Consider the following 16,059-nt stretch of genomic DNA (forward strand, 5'->3'; position numbering starts at 1 on the left):
TACCAGATCAATCCTCTGAGTCTGAGTGGTTTTCCAAGCCAGACCCCTTCTCTCCTGCACGTTCTCACAGCCCGGATTGTGGGCATTACCCACCCTAGCCATATGCCTATGACCCTTGCACTGTGCCGTGATTCCATTGCCCCAGGGCCCGCCAATGCGTGGCGAACCCTATGCTTGGCCCTACTGGCCTCCATGGGACCCCACGTAGAATGTGGGCTACCACTGCTGCCATATTACCAGCCATCCCCTGCTTGCACCATGTCCCCCTCTGGGTATGATGAACAGGAGGAAGAGGTCATCGTGCAATTGGTGCCGCTGGTCGTACCCGGACAAGGCATTAATTCCACTTTCTCTCTCCCCTGTGGATGACCATCACCAGTACCACAACCTGCTTCGGCGCATGGCGGAGGCTGTCAACCTTATGGTGGGAAAAGGTCCAGGACCTGCAAAACAAACTTTTGGATAGCCTCCTGCCACCTGGACCCTCCCTCACTGCTTTCCCTAGCCACTTAACCATTCTACAACCAGCACAGACAGTTTGGCACATGCCCACCTCCTATGCCCCTACTCTGAAGTGCCCCTGGAGATTCCTCCCATTGCAGTCTCCTACAATGCTCCGGAAGGGCACCATAGAGCGTATTTCCTGCTGTTATCATGGCTGAGGGTTCAATTCCCCCTATTTCCTTATTCCCAAGAAAGGGGTGGCCAGTGGCCCAATCTGGACCTCCAGTTGCTCAACAAGCTCACCCGTAAGTTCTGATTCTGGATGGTCATGCTGCCCCTACCTTATTCCGTCCCTCCCCTGAGGCTTCTGGTTCATGGCTCTCAATATGAAGGATGCCTATTTTCACATTGACATCCACCTGGCTCATCAGAAATTTCTCTGTTTCACCGTGAGGCACTCCCATTATCAGTTCCGGGTCCTCGCCACTGATATTGCCACCGCTCCACATGTGTTCAAAAAGATTTTCACCGTCATCACCACCTACGTACACCACTTCTGCCACTCTGTGTTTCCCTGCGTGGACAATTGGATCCGCATTGCAACATTGCACACCTGCCTCCTTTCCCCTATCCACGCCCTTCATGATCTCCTCATCCACCTGGATATCTATATCAATGAGGAAAAATCAGTCCTCAACCCTACCCAAGCAATCACTTTTACTGGGGCTCACTTGAACTCTATCGTGGGCCGCACTTCCCTCCTGACGGATCTCTTTGCAGCCCTCATCTCTCTCTCATATGGTCCTGGCACCTTCAGCTGCTCTTCAACTACATGATGGCAGTTGTGTATATCAACAAACAAGGTGGTGCCAGGTCGCCCTCTCTCTGTGCAGAACCTTTCACCTCTGGAACTGATGCATCAAGCATGGGATCACACTGCACACCGTGCACCTTCCTGGCAGACACTTTCAGCAGGTCCTTCTACACGAATCATGAGTGGGAGATCCATGATCCCATGCTTCACTCCATCTTACACTGGTGGGGCACCCCACATTGGGACCTCTTTGGGATTTTGGAGAACTGCAAATTCCTCCTTTTATCCTCCAGAGGGACCCTTGGGATGGGCTCGTGGGGCGAAGCCCTCCTCCTGCCCTGGACCTCCAAAGTCTGCTACGCCTTTCCACTCGTCCCTCTGCTCCCGCAAGTCCTGTGCAAGGTACGAAAGGATTGAACAATGATCAACCTGATTGCCCCCTTTTGACCTCGCCAGTACTGGTTCACCGACCACCTCCACCTCTCCGCTTTTCCTCCGATCCACCTTCCATCCATCCACCAACCCCCCGTGGATGGTTCCTCTGTCTTCACTCACCTGACCATCGCTTGCTTCCTTAAAGGCTTGCTCAATGCCTGTCTGCTGGAACTCCATCTTGGAACATGTACATCATCCTCTCTGCCCTCACTAAACATCCCTTTGAGCCCCTCCTGATCTGTTCCCTCGCCCACCTCTCCATGAAAGTGATCGTCACCTCAATGAGGCGCATGAGCACCTTCACTACTTGCTACGCCATTCCCTCGGCGGTGGTGGTGGATGCGGCTGTCGGCCGAGCGGTCCTCCAGACTATAACTTCACACGACGCCACGCACCCACCTTCATGCTGAGCACTGCTCGCCACTCTCCCATGTCTAAAATCCATATAGGGACCATCACTTGAAGAAGAGAAGGAGGAGGTTACTTACTGTAACTGGAGGTTCTTCAAGATGTGTGGTCCCTGTTTGGATTCCAATACTGCCCTTCATGCCCTCTTCTGCAGACTCCATTTCTTTCAGATAAGAGGGATACTGAAGTGGCGTTGACCCGCACAGCCTCTTATAGCAGACATGCAGATGACGCACGTGTGGGTCAACAGACACTACCGAACAGTTTTGGTTCTGGTGCATGTGCACCCATGTCTGGATTCCAGACAGGTACCACACATCTTGAAGAACCTCCAGATGAAGTAAGTAACCTCCTCTTTCTCCTATATTTGTACCATTGCAGTCTTTAAAATGTCTCATGATCCAGTTGTATTGAAGTTCACTAGAATCTGCTGTTTTCATACCATTTTGTTCTATCATTATGATTCTTAAAACAGGTAGTCATAATCTTTACTTGCATCTGATGAAGTGAGCTGTAGCTCACGAAAGCTTATGCTCAAATAAATTGGTTAGTCTCTAAGGTACCACAAGTACTCCTTTTCTTTTTGCGAATACAGACTAACACGGCTGCTACTCTGAAACCTGTCAATCTGTACAGTCTTCTATAGAAGGGTCTATTTTTATTCATAACAAGAATCAAGAGACTCAAGTTATAGTTCCAACTTTATTGCTAGCTTGCTGCCTAGCCTGGGCAAGTCATGTAAAATTTCTATGTGCTTCTCTATGCAAAAAATGGGTATAATGGCTACCTTCTTAACAGGATGTGACAGTTTGTCCCCTCTGAATGCCACCAGATGTGCTTGGATCCCACTGAGTCAGCCTATTCTTACAGCCTGGGTCCCCTTTACCTGGTTTTGCTGGGGTAGGCTCACAAGCCTCTTCCAGCCAAGCACACAGGCAGCGCCACACCCAGCTGCACAGAGAGAGCGATCCGCTCTGGAAAGATTCAGCCTTAGCGGCTTTCCCCAGCACTCTGGTCCCCACTCCCTTTAAGGGGTACAAATCCAAAGGTTTTATGAAATTTGCCCCCTCCCTCAATGTGGAGGAAGATCTACACAACCTCTTCCCTCCTCCCCCCCCCCCCCCCCCGTTACAAATTACATAAACTGAATTATATTATAAAAAAAAAGAAATACGTTTATTAACTAAAAGGTGAATTTTAAATGGTAAAGAGGTAGCAAACAGAACAAAGCAAATTACCAAACAAATAAAGCACTAAATTTGATTCACTAAAGGAATTGGTTACAAATAGTAATTCGTCACCCAAGATAGTGTCTTAGGTAGATTCCTTCACAAGCCAGGTATCTTTCCAGCCTGGGTCAAGCAGCTGTGTAGTTGTGACAAGTATATTTAAAATTTACTGCAGGCTATATGTTTACTGGCAAAACCTTGCTTGCTGAGTGCAGTGGAATAAAAGGTGCATAGCTTTATTTCTTCACCAAAGTTATTCTCTACTTATTTTACACCTTCAAGTACTGAAGATACTGCTTTCTTATCACAGGTTTCATGCAGTTTATTCAGTCAGTCCCTGTTGCTGAAGTTCTTGCTACCGAAGAAAGTATACAGGTATATGATCTGGTGTCTCTTCTTTTTTTGTTCATTTGGGGACAGTGTCTTCATATTGCTGATCTTTTGCATGAGTATGCAGCATGGATATTTAATGACTAAAATTAATATTGTTGAAGAATTCAGGGCAAGACTCAATTAGTTTTGACACTGAAACTCTGTGCTTTACTGATTAATTGAAACTGATAGTTATGGGTCTCGTTCTGTACTGGTTTTTTTCTAGTTTTAGGTCTGCTATAGGAGTTCATAGTAGCAAAAGCTTTAGAACAGTCAGTTGAGATACATACCAGTGTTTTTTGTTACTGAGACCTCCCACACTAGCATCAGCTTTTTGGATACCACGATCAGCTTCAACAATGGAACCCTACGGACAACCATATACAAGAAAATCCACTCATCAGCACACCTACCTTCATAGATCCAGTAACTACCCCAAACACACCAAGAAATCTGTTATCTACAAACAGACACTCAGATATTACAGAATATGCTCCAAAGAGAAAGTCCAGGATGCACACCTTAACATGCTCAAAACCACCAACCAAAGACACTTCACCAGGGAAGTAGATTGCATCATGGAACACACCACCCAAATACTTTGAGAACCTGCTTCAAGACAGAAATAATACCCCTCCAACTGTACACCCTTATTTGTCACCTACTAGCTCACACTGGAACCCATACATCGTTTCATCAGACAACTGCAACCTACACTCGAGGGGGACCCCATCCTGAAATAAATCTTTCATGATCCCTCACTTCTGGCCTTCAAACAACCTTCTCTCCTCAAGCCCCCCCCCCCCCCCCCCTCCACACACACACACATATGCGCGCACGCACCTCTCCAAGCTCATCGTCATAAGCAAGCTCCCCACAGACCAGGACATGCCAACTCAAAGTAGCATCGGACCTTACCAGAAGAACAGATGAAAAACCTGCAGACATATTGCCACTGCTAGAATGATAAACACCCCCCACAGCATACCTTTCAAGATCAATGGATCCTACATGTCTATCACAACATGTGGTGTACCTCATCAAGTGCACTAAATGACCCTATAACAACTATGTAGGTGAAACCAGACAATCATTACATTCCTGAATGAACTCTCACAGGAAAATGATAAAAGACAAAAATACCATATGACCTGTGGGTGAACACTTTTCATAAAACATAAAACAATTACTTTGTCTGACCTGTCTGCCCTTGTCCTCAAAGGAAACGTGCACAACACTTTCAAAAGATGAGCCTGGGAGCTTAAATTCATAACTCTGCTAAACATTAAAAATCATGGACTGAACACAGACATGGGATTTATGGCTTATTACAAAATCTATAACCTGCTAACCCCCTCTTTTTGTCCTGTGATTGTAGAGGTCACAGGCCGCTCTACCCTGAATCATCCCTTAGATTAGAATACGTGCTAACTACTTATGCTGAACAATTTATTCCACCTTGCATTTTAGATGTGACACTGAGTACCTTTACCTGAAGAAGAGCTCTGTGTGGCTCAAAAGCTTGTCTTGCCACCAGAAGTTGGTCCAATAAAATATATCACTTCACCCACCTTCTTTCTCTAATATCCTGGGATTCTACACTACGTACACTACACTAAATTCCCAAGGCATACCAGAGCAGGACTTTCTCCTGTACAGCACTTCAAAAGCCTGCACTTTTATACATTACAATATCGACAAGGGCCCTTCACTTCTGTATCCTGGCCATTTTCAGCAATGTAGGGTACTAACCAGTTAACGGATAACTTTGCTGCACATCCTTGAATGGCTTTTCTTTAGGTGATTACTTCATGAAAAAACTCCACTTCTCAAGTTCAATACATGATTTTCCAATGTTCCTAACTTGGCAAAATCAAAACCAGTCTCCTTCAGAAGGCAGTTATGGACTATCTTGATAAAAGCTTAATTCCATTCCAAATTTCAGCTTTAAACCTTGTGACTACTTCTATAAAAAATACTAGATTTGTTTGTTTTGAGTGGAAGTAAGCGGCATAAAGTATTAGTGCATAATTTGTCTAATGTTCATCACATTATTCTAAGATGTTACTCAACTTTTAGATTAATTTGAATTGCTAGTGCTGTTTAGCTTTTTCTAGTCTAGCAGAAAAATATATTTACTATGGAAGCATTTTTGATGCTCATGGTAATCATACAATAACTCTGCAATGCAAATTTAATTTTATGGGTTATTTTAAAGGAAGAGCACTTCAATTTGTGACAGTGATTTTAAATCTGTTTCTGCTTTGGTGAATAAGAAAATGCGAACGGAGATCTAAACTGTAGCATGAAAACATAACTTGCTACATTTTTTTGTTTGTTTAACGTTCTCTGTCAACTTTGAACATAACACATTCTTGAATTCAACCTTGACATTCTTATAAGTTTCAAGATTAATACCAGAAGTGTCTCTTCACAGAGTATGGTAATAGATTTACCAAGGACATAAACTGCTAACTTTTCTATCTTCCCTGAAGTTAGTTTAAAGCTTTATGGGATAAGTAAGTTTTTTGATGTCCTTCCAGAACTTCTTCAGAAAACATGCGCCAAGCGAGACTGGTCCTAATGGGATAAGTGCAGAGGTCATGGACACTTATGTTAAAAGTTGTGGTAAGTTTATTACAAATGTTTACTTGCTGATTAGATGTGCCACTATTGGCACAAAGGACAGTAGTGTGCCACTATTGGACCTGTAGAGTTAGTAATATTCAGATGCGTTGTAGGTAGAATTTATTAAAAAATAGTGATTGATATTTTTAACTTTTCTCATTTTTCAAGTACCTGAAATGAGAGGAATTCATCATTTAAGTAGTATAGTATCACAGTGATCCTGATAAATATTGGTTAACCAATGAATACTTAGATTTCCCAAACATATCTTGCAATCATGTATTTTCCTGTCTAACAACATGATGGCAGTGTGACGGGTTAGGCCCCTTAGGAAGCCCCCTGATGTGCTGATATACCACTGAGTCTACCTGTTCTGCCAGCATGGGCCCCCTTTAACCTGTCTTGCTGAGCCAGGCTATTAAAGCCTCCTTTAACACACACACAGGTAGGGCCACACCCAGCTGCAGATCAGCTCTGGGAAGATTCAGTTTAAGGGACTTGCTTCAGCACTCAGGTGTCCACCTCCCTTGGAGTGCAGACCCAAAGGTGTGTTATGAAATCTGCCTCCTCCCTCAATGTGGAGGAAGGTATGCACAACTTCTTGCCCCTCCCCCCCAGTTAGAAATTATAGAAACTGGGTTTTATTATTATATTAAACAAATGTTATTAACTACAAAAGGCAGATTTTAAGTGATAAAAGGGGTAGCAAACAGAACAAAGCAGATTACTAAGCAAGTGAAACCAAACACACAAACTAAGCTAGTTTCACTAAAGAAATTGGTTACAAATAGTATTTCTCACTCTAGATATTGTTGCAGGCAGATTACAGAAAGTCTTGAAAGGCTGCTATATTGGTCTCTCTCTTGAGACCTCAGGTATTATTACTCACAAGCTAGACGCTCTTCCAATTTGTTTTTGGTTTTGTTCAGAAAAATTATTCCAGTGATTTTTTTTTTCCCCTCCAAGTCTAATGTTAATAGTGTGAGCATTGTTAGCATTAGGGACTCATTGATGACTTAGTTGTAACTTCACTGTCACCATAAGATTATAGGAGCCAAGTGTGAAAGCAGTATAACACTGGCAAATAGAATTGTGTAAACGATACTATTTGCAGGACTTTAAAATATTTATTTTAGTTTCACTTTCATGGTGTATTAAATCATTCCCTGCTGATCTAATGTTGGAAGAAATAAGGTGACTTTCAGATTTTAAGCATATGTAGCCTTGTAAATGTACATACAACTGTACAGTATTAGATTTTAAGATTTCATTAATACATAAGAAGATACCCACTACATTTCTCTTTGCATTTCATTTTATTTCAAAAGTTGTTCTTTATACTCCCTATGTTCTTGCTTTCCCAGTTTATCCGTTTTTCAAGAATTAAGCTAATGGCAAACCTACTACTATGAACAGTATGGAACACAGGATATCCAGGATATGGAATATTTTTGATTGTTTATAATTTACTTGTCATTGCAGCTGGTTATTGTGTTATTACCTATATCCTTGGAGTTGGAGACCGACATCTGGATAATCTCTTGCTAACAAAAACAGGTATTTAAAAAAAAAATCATCAAATACTGCTACAGTATAACTTTGCAAATATATCTTGGCCTAATGTTTTGTTGAATTTTATTTTATGGACACTCTAACATCCAACAAGTGATAGTTGTGGATTAGACTTTTTTTTTTTAATGTTAAGGCTACATCAGACGATCTAAAGTTGACTTGTTAGTAATTTATAGCTTGAGATTGAACGTATTAGTGAGGTAGCAAGTAGGGAGCAGACTGCATCATGCATAGAATTAAATACTTATTTCACCATGTAAAATGAGTGCATGTTGGATACTGATGTCAATGGAGAGGTATATAATGGGAGTCTAGTAATTGCAGTTAAATACCAATATTCTTATACACAATACATTTTCTCTCCACTTTTCAGTTTATACTGTTGTGCCTATCCTACATACATTCTTGTGTGTTTAAAGAAAAACTAGAATTCATAACTAAAAGTGGCATGGAAACGAATTATTTTTTTCTTTACAGGCTAATGTACAAACAATGCAATAATACTGAAATTCCTGTTCTGTGCAAATTAAGGACTGCTAAAAATTTTGTCAGTTACAAAATTGGTTGACTAAAATGTGCATTTCTGGAAAGCAACACTCAGCAGATTAAAATGAAATTGAGTTGCTTATTGTAACTGCCTCTCTGATTTAATTTTGTCCTCAAAACAGGAAATTTGACACTGATAACTTAGACCTTTCAAGTTTTAGCTGAAACGTTAGGAAAACAATGATGAAATTAATGGGTAATTACTAATTAGAAAGTAATGCTGGCTCCAAAAATCCTAATTGTTCTTTATAAAATTGTTTAATTTTTCATAGGCTCTTTCACACAGTCTCAAAGCAATTTCAGGATCTATTAATTGTGTGCCCGTTGTAAAAAGACTTTTTGCAGACAAATTTGGCAGCTATTATACACTCAGCTGCATTCCAAATACAGTACAAGTTTAAACGTGTTTTTTTAGTACTAGTTATATTGATATTCGACCATCTTGATTATTACACCAAGGTATCCCTGCTCATTCCTGCGGTTCTAATACTGTTTTTAACCTAAAAGTGGTTCCATGTGTCCTTCTGTCAATTCCTAGAAGGGGTCGGCAACCTGTGGCATGCGAGCTGATTTTTACTGGCATGCTGCTACCAGCCGGGGTCCCGGCCCCCAGTCTCACTCAGCCCACTTCCTGCCTGGGTGAACGGAACCCCAGGCTGGCAGCAGTCTGAGCGGGGCCAGCGGTCGGGACCTTGGCTGGCAGGAGCCGGCGGACGGGACCCCAGACCGGCAGCGAGCTGAGCTGCTCAGCCCACCGCTGGTCTGGGATTCTGTCCGCTGGCCCTGCTCAGCCCGCTGACAATCTGGAGTTCCGGCTGCCGGCCCTTTGCCAGCCGGGGTCTTGGCTGCCGGCCTGAGTGAACGGAATCCCCAGCCAGCAGTGGGCTGAACGGGGCTGGCAGCTGGGACCCTGGCTGGCAGGAGCTGGCGGAACCCCAGATTGGCAGTGGGTGAGCCGCTGCTGGTCTGGGGTTCTGTCCGTCACCCAGCTCAGCCCGCTGACAGTCTGGGGTCCCAGCCGCCAGCCCCTTGCCAGCCGGGGTCCTGGCCACCGGCCCCACTCACCTCGCTGCTGGTCTGGGGTTCCAGCCGCTCGGCCCCCTGCCAGCCGGGTCTGGGCCTCCGGCCCTGCTCAGCCCTCCTGCTGGCTTGGGGTACTGGCAGCCAGCCCAGGGCTCTGTTCCTGGCCTGGGCCCAGCTCTCTGCAGCCTTTATAAAAAAAAATTGCACTACAGTTAGCTTAAAAACTCAGCCCGCTGCCTACCTGGGTGAACGGAACCCCAGGCCAGCAGCAGGCTGAGCGGGGCCGGTCGCTGGGACCCCACTGCATGCATCCGATGAAGTGAGCTGTAGCTCACGAAAGCTCGAAAGCTTATGCTCAAATAAATTTGTTAGTCTCTAAGGTGCCACAAGTACTCCTTTTCTTTTTGCAGATACAGACTAACACGGCTGCTACTCTGAAACCTTAAAAACTTGAAAACTTAAAAACTTTGTATATTACAGTAATTGTTAAATGTATAATGTTAATAAATACGTAGGTTTGATGAAACAAAGTAGTTGTACTTATGTGCCTGTGCTTAATTTGTGTTTTCGATGATTTACCTTCTCAAAAAATCTTGCATGTCTCTCACCTGCAGGGAGTGCGTGCGCCCCAGGTTAAGAACCACTGCACTTAACTGATAAGATCAGCATTTTAATTTAATTTTAAATGAAGCTTCTTAAACATTTTAAAAACCTTGTTTATTTTACATACAACAATAGTTTAGTTATATAATGTAGACTTATAGAGAGAGAGCTTCTAAAATCGTGAATGTATTACCGGCACGCAAAACCTTAAATTAAAGTGAATAAATGAAGACTTGGCACACCACTTCTGAAAGGTTGCCGACCCCTGTCCTAGAATCTTAAATGCATGTCTAAAATCCTTAATATTTTTTCTCAGTGTTTCTAACGCATGTTGTTATAATTATACAGGCAAAGGTATAACAATTATCTGAAATGCATGTTTAAAAAACCCTGTGCATTAAAATTGAGAGAGAGAGATTCTGGAAACTTTCATAAGCAAAACTTTTTTAAAAAAGCAAATTAGGCAATGGCAGAAGTTTTAAAAACAATAGGCACGTGTGTTTGAAAATGTTTACAATTGAATTGGACTCACCAAATTGTGCACTAGCTAGCCTTTGTAAATATAGAGCTATCCTTTTTAAACACATTCTTCCTACCTACCCTTCTGTACCCTGTTGTTTGTTAAACTTGTTGCATCCTGTCTTAATTGCTGTAGCTTGTAAGCTCTTAGAGGCAGTGACCATATAATATAGTTGTAGTGGTTTATAGTTAAGCATGGTCATTGTCTCAATTACACTGTTCCTGGTAGGGTAGTTTAGCCCTCCCGCAAAACCTTACCTCTTCCCTTTCTGAGGTAAACGAGTCCAACAGAACTGAAGTCCACAAACCTTCACCCCTTGGTGCATTGCTAAACTTTGATGGTGCAGGGGTTCACAGGCAGTTCTTTACTAAACACACACATCACATTCCTTCCCAGAGTTCTTATCCTCCTGCCTGCTTCTTGGCCCTCCTCTCCAGTTATTCCACAAGCTTTTTTCCCTTTAGGTTCCCTCTATGCTTTCCTCTCAGCTGGAGTCACTTCACTTCATGTTCTCTCCCTGTTCTGAGAAGGTTACTTATGGTCCCAACCCCTTTCCTAGAAGCTTTTGCTCTCAACCTGAGCACCCTAGAACTTGCAAGTCCCAGAATGCGTTTGATGTGGGCTTCAACAGTAACGAGTGTACTGGGCCTTGGTTTGGGCATGTCTTTAAAGAGCCAGTACACCCTGAGACATGTTCTTTGTAGAACACTTAACAAAAAAGCTCCCTATTCCTGATTGCAACCTCTTTGCATTGTTAATTATATAATAGTTGAAGTCAATCTGAGATCCAGAAACTCAGCACCTATGAATATCTAGGTACTTAGTCTAACAATTGGGACCCAAAATAAAGAGGCAATTTCTGAAAATGTTAGCTTCACTTCAGTTGTTCTCTGTAAAAGGTGGGTAGTATGTATTACTTTCCAGAGAGTATGAGGCTTCAATAAATAAGGGCAGAGAGTTAAAGCCAATCAGCTGGGGAGATGGGAACAGAACTTCAGACCACTAGACTCCCAAACCTGTGCACATTTCCTTGGAGAGGGTATTTTTATAGGGACAGGTGTGGAGCATTCAGCTGTCACGTAGTTTTCTAGCTAACAGAGTATGACCTTTCTTAGCTGCCTCCTTTATGAGCTTAGCAGTTACCCATGCAAAATGTTCTCCGTATTCACAGAATGATTTTCAAAGGCTCATAACTCCAAAAAAAACCAAAGCTAATTTTCGGAAAGGCTTAAAGGCAATTAGGACTATCTCCATGCCAAATATCACCTTTCTACCTTCAGTTGTTACTTCTATAAAGTTGACCTTTTTTATTATGAAGAAAGTGTATTTTTCGTCATATATTCAAACAGAGGAACATTTTCTTATTCTCTCCTTACCCTCCACCCCTCAAAAAAAAAAAAAAAAAAAAGTACCTTGGACATAAACCTAGCATTGAGATTTTGAGCCTGAAAGATGATCATTTTCTGAAGCCCCAGACTGTTGAAAGTGACATTACCATGGGAAGTGTCATGCAACCTTAACCATAGCAGGTCACAGTTAGCACCCCATTTTGATAGTTGTCAAGGTTTTGTGAAGTTGGAATGTGTGGGTGATGTAAATAAATGTATTGTTATTTCTTCATTGTCACCCTAAATCTGGTCAAACACAGTTCCTGAATTGCAGAGATTAGTTAAATTCCAATATGTCAAATTTGTTTACTGAAGAATGTAAGGCTTCTAGCATTCAATTTATAATTTCCCTAATTACATAGCATTTTTCCAGCCTGACTCTTTAAGTCCACCTGATAACATTTTATTATAAGTATAAAAACATAATTAGCATAGTGTATGTTTCTGCTATTTTATTAGACCTCAAACAGGCTGGTGTAGTAAAAGGATTTGGGGACCAAACCAGTTACAATGGCTTTACCCATTTCAATTTATGGCAAATAAAATGTAGGTCTATGGTCTTGACTGAACTTTAGGTAACTTGAGCTAGTCACACACCATTTATGATGATCTGGTATCTACATTATGTTTAACAAGTCTGAAGAGTTTCCAAATTCTTACATGTGTCTGGAAGTGTGTTGTAAGACGATGGTTTTCAACCTTTTTTTTTCATTTGCAGACCCCTAAAAAAATGTCAGGTGGAGGTATGGACTCCTTTGGAAACCTTAGACATAGTCTGAGGATTCCCAGGGGTCCACCGACCACAGGTTGAAAACCACAGTTGAAATATATTGGTTTAACTTCCTTACATTCATTAAATACCCACCATCTGGAATTTGACATTTACCCAAAGCCCCTCTCTCATAATTACCTTAGCATTTTTGTTATTTTTAAAGGTGAAACTGGTATCACTGTAACTAAATTAAAACCTTTCTTAAATTAAAACAGAGTAATCAACAGAAAACAACATTAAATGGCTGGAGAGAAAACTGAGCCAATGTATAAACTCTGATTTTGTTAAATGGTGCACTTAAGCATTAATGCAGAGTATGAATTTTGATATGGAATGAATCTCTGACCTAAGCTCTTCAGTAAAGGTTTTATTTATTTCCTGGCTGGGCCCCAGTTTGTGTTCATTTCATTTTTATCAGATTTAAATTGTTTGAAAACTAGCGTGAAACTTTAACAAAATATCTTTGTCCCAAAACATTTACTCTCCTTTGTATTTGTGTCTAGTTTTGTGTGTCAGTTTGCTGTTTGTATTGTGAACCTGTAAAACGTTTTTGAATACAATGCGTATGAAAGGCTGCAGAAAATAAAGCCCCTGTCTTGCAACTCCAATTCACATGAAAATCCTTACACTGGGGACTGAATTTAGTTTTTCCACTGGAAAATCCTAATCAGTGCAGCAGAGGGCAGTACTTATCCATGATAAATTCTGTCTGAAATTCCTCTTATCTCTGTGTTGTAATATATACTCCATAAGATAGTAAAACAATGTGGGTTTGAATGTACCTTTTTCCTTAATGATTTCCTTTGTGACTGGTAAGCAGATGTCTCAAAATCTTAAATTTTGCATCAGTTTGAGGAAGAAAAATATATAAACTGATATTTATGGTATTTTTGAAAGTGTGGAACCTGTTTATTAAAAGTACCTGTATGGAATCAATCCTACAAACACTTGGTATCTGGCCTTATACTTACCACTGAGTCTCCCATTGACTTTAGTGCAAAAAGACTAGTTCTAGTCTTCTCTTGTGGTTGAGAAGCTAAACACAAACATTTTTCTGGCAATATAGTTTGTATAACCACAAAGCTTTCCCTTCTTAGCAGGATTTGTTTAAACCGTGCAAGCCCTCCTGGGCAATGGGGGCCATAAATAGGGCACTACTGGACCCAGCTGTGGGTTTCAGTACTCGATCTTATGTTCCATGTGGGAGGAAATTCAACAGATCCCAGGAGCCTTTTATGGCTTTCTCTTAATAGTCCACAGCTGTCGGCTCCTTCAAGTCTTGCATTTAAAGTCCATTCCATAGGGCTTGTCTTTCCTCTCAACACATGGGAAGAGGTGTAATTCCTTTGTGGGATAGCATGAGTATGGGCACCATCACAGCTCTTTCTGTAGAGGGTATTTTGTGCTTATGACAAAACTAAATGTAAAATTAGTCCTTTATTAGGCAGAATACAGCATTAAACATGAACACCAGGATATGAAAACAGCTCTTCCCTACTCTACATCAGAAACATGTAATCAGTGTACTGTAGAACCAAGATAACAATACATGTAGTAGTTTATGGGCTCTAAAATTTTCTGTAAAAAGAAAGGGAGTACTTGTGGCATCTTAGAGACTAACAAATTTATTTGAGCATAAGCTTTCGTGAGCTACAGCTCACTTCATCGGATGCATGCAATAGAAAATACAGTGAGGAGATTTATATACACAGAGAACACGAAACAATGGGTGTTACCATACACACTGTAACGAGAGTGATCAGGTAAGGTGAGCTATTACCAGCAGGGGGGAGTGGCGAAGAAGAAAAAGAAAAAAAAAACTTTTGTAGGGGTAATCAAGGTGAGCCATTTCCAGCAGTTGACAAGAACGTGTGAGGAACAGTGTGTGTGTGTGAGAGGGGGGGGGGGGGGGAGGGGAATAAACACGGGGAAATAGTTTTACTTTGTGTAATGACCCATCCACTCCCAGTCTTTATTCAAGCCTAAGTTAATTGTGTCCAATTTGCAAATTAATTCCAATTCAGCAGTCCCTTATTGGAGTCTGTTTTTGATTTTTTTTGTTGTTGGAGAATTGCCACTTTAGTTTGTCTCCAGAGCTTAAACGGGACAGTGTCACCATGTACTCTTTAACCAAAAAAAAAAAAAAAGGGGGGGGGGGGGAGGGACAAAGAAAAATGAATCCAGAGTCTGAGTAACTTTTAAATAGTATGTCCTTATTCTTTTTGTTTGTTTGTTTTTTTAAATCAGGGAGCTAAAGGGGCTTCTACAAAAGAAGAGATTGACCATACAGGAGAAACAATAAAATTGACACTTTACAAAGTATTGTTGAAATCATAAAGTAAACAAAATGAAAATAGATCGCTCTTTTTCTCTCACCCCCCCCCATTTTTACCGGTAACCATAGCTGATTTATTTCATTTTTTTTATTGTCCCTTTAATACTGAAGCATTTGTTATTTTTTTAGATTTATTTTAGTAAGCTCAATTATTTTTACTCTGCCATGTATTGTTTCAGTATATGTTCAGTAAAGAGATTTAGTGGTAACGAACAAAGTATTAATTACATTTAATAGATAAAAGTATAATGTGTAAACTAAGTCATGTAGCTTCTCATTTTTTCAAACTCGAAAGCCTTTCTGATACATTAATACATATTTTGGCAATTCATATACAATGTACCTGAGCCTATGTAACTTAAAATGTACGTAGTATGCCTCGGTATTGTTTCTGTAAAATACTTCAAAATAACAGCACTGGAAGTGATTCCTTTTGTATGAGAATAGATATTGTCTTGCATCTCACCGAATTGAGATGCATTATAAACTAAAAGAAAAGGAGGACTTGTGGCACCTTAGAGACTAACCAATTTATTTGAGCATAAGTGAGCTGTAGCTGATGAAGTGAGCTGCAGCTCACGAAAGCTTATGCTCAAATAAATTGGTTAGTCTCTAAGGTGCCACAAGTACTCCTTTTCTTTTTGCGAATACAGACTAATACGGCTGCTACTCTGAAACCTGGCATTATAAACTGTCATTGATTCCTATGCATTTTTAATTTGTTGCTTCCAAAGCCAAGATCAGGCACTATGGCAGCAACTATGTAATGAGACACTTTGTCTTCCAGCAAAATGTGCAGTTTCAAACAACATCAATCGATCATTGCTGCATCACAAATCATTGCATATATAAATACTGGTACTTGAATGCCATCCGTCAGTAGACCCTTCGCTGCCTTAGAAAGAATTGCTAGTTGTGAAGCTGAATTGTCACCGACTTGATGGAACACATTTAAAAAGACTAAAGTTCC

The 16,059-nt window shown here is 41.2% G+C and overlaps 1 protein-coding gene across 6 annotated transcripts in view; it reads left to right on the forward strand.

Moving 5' to 3' along the window:
• PIK3C3 (phosphatidylinositol 3-kinase catalytic subunit type 3) overlaps positions 1 to 16,059 on the forward strand; it is a 133,784-nt gene that overhangs the window by 68,823 nt on the left and 48,902 nt on the right. For all 6 annotated transcript variants that reach the window (XR_007356656.2, XR_007356657.1, XR_007356659.1 and 3 more), the window contains 3 exons: positions 3,641 to 3,705; positions 6,246 to 6,330; positions 7,813 to 7,887. Coding sequence is in view for 1 of the 6 variants with exons in the window: in XM_048850003.2 (XP_048705960.1) it covers positions 3,641 to 3,705; positions 6,246 to 6,330; positions 7,813 to 7,887 (225 nt within the window). In the remaining 5 variants the exon portion in view is untranslated. The remainder of the gene's footprint in view (positions 1 to 3,640; positions 3,706 to 6,245; positions 6,331 to 7,812; positions 7,888 to 16,059) is intronic.

Source organism: Caretta caretta, chromosome 5, assembly GCF_965140235.1.
Source record: "Caretta caretta isolate rCarCar2 chromosome 5, rCarCar1.hap1, whole genome shotgun sequence".
Lineage (NCBI taxonomy): Eukaryota > Metazoa > Chordata > Testudines > Cheloniidae > Caretta > Caretta caretta.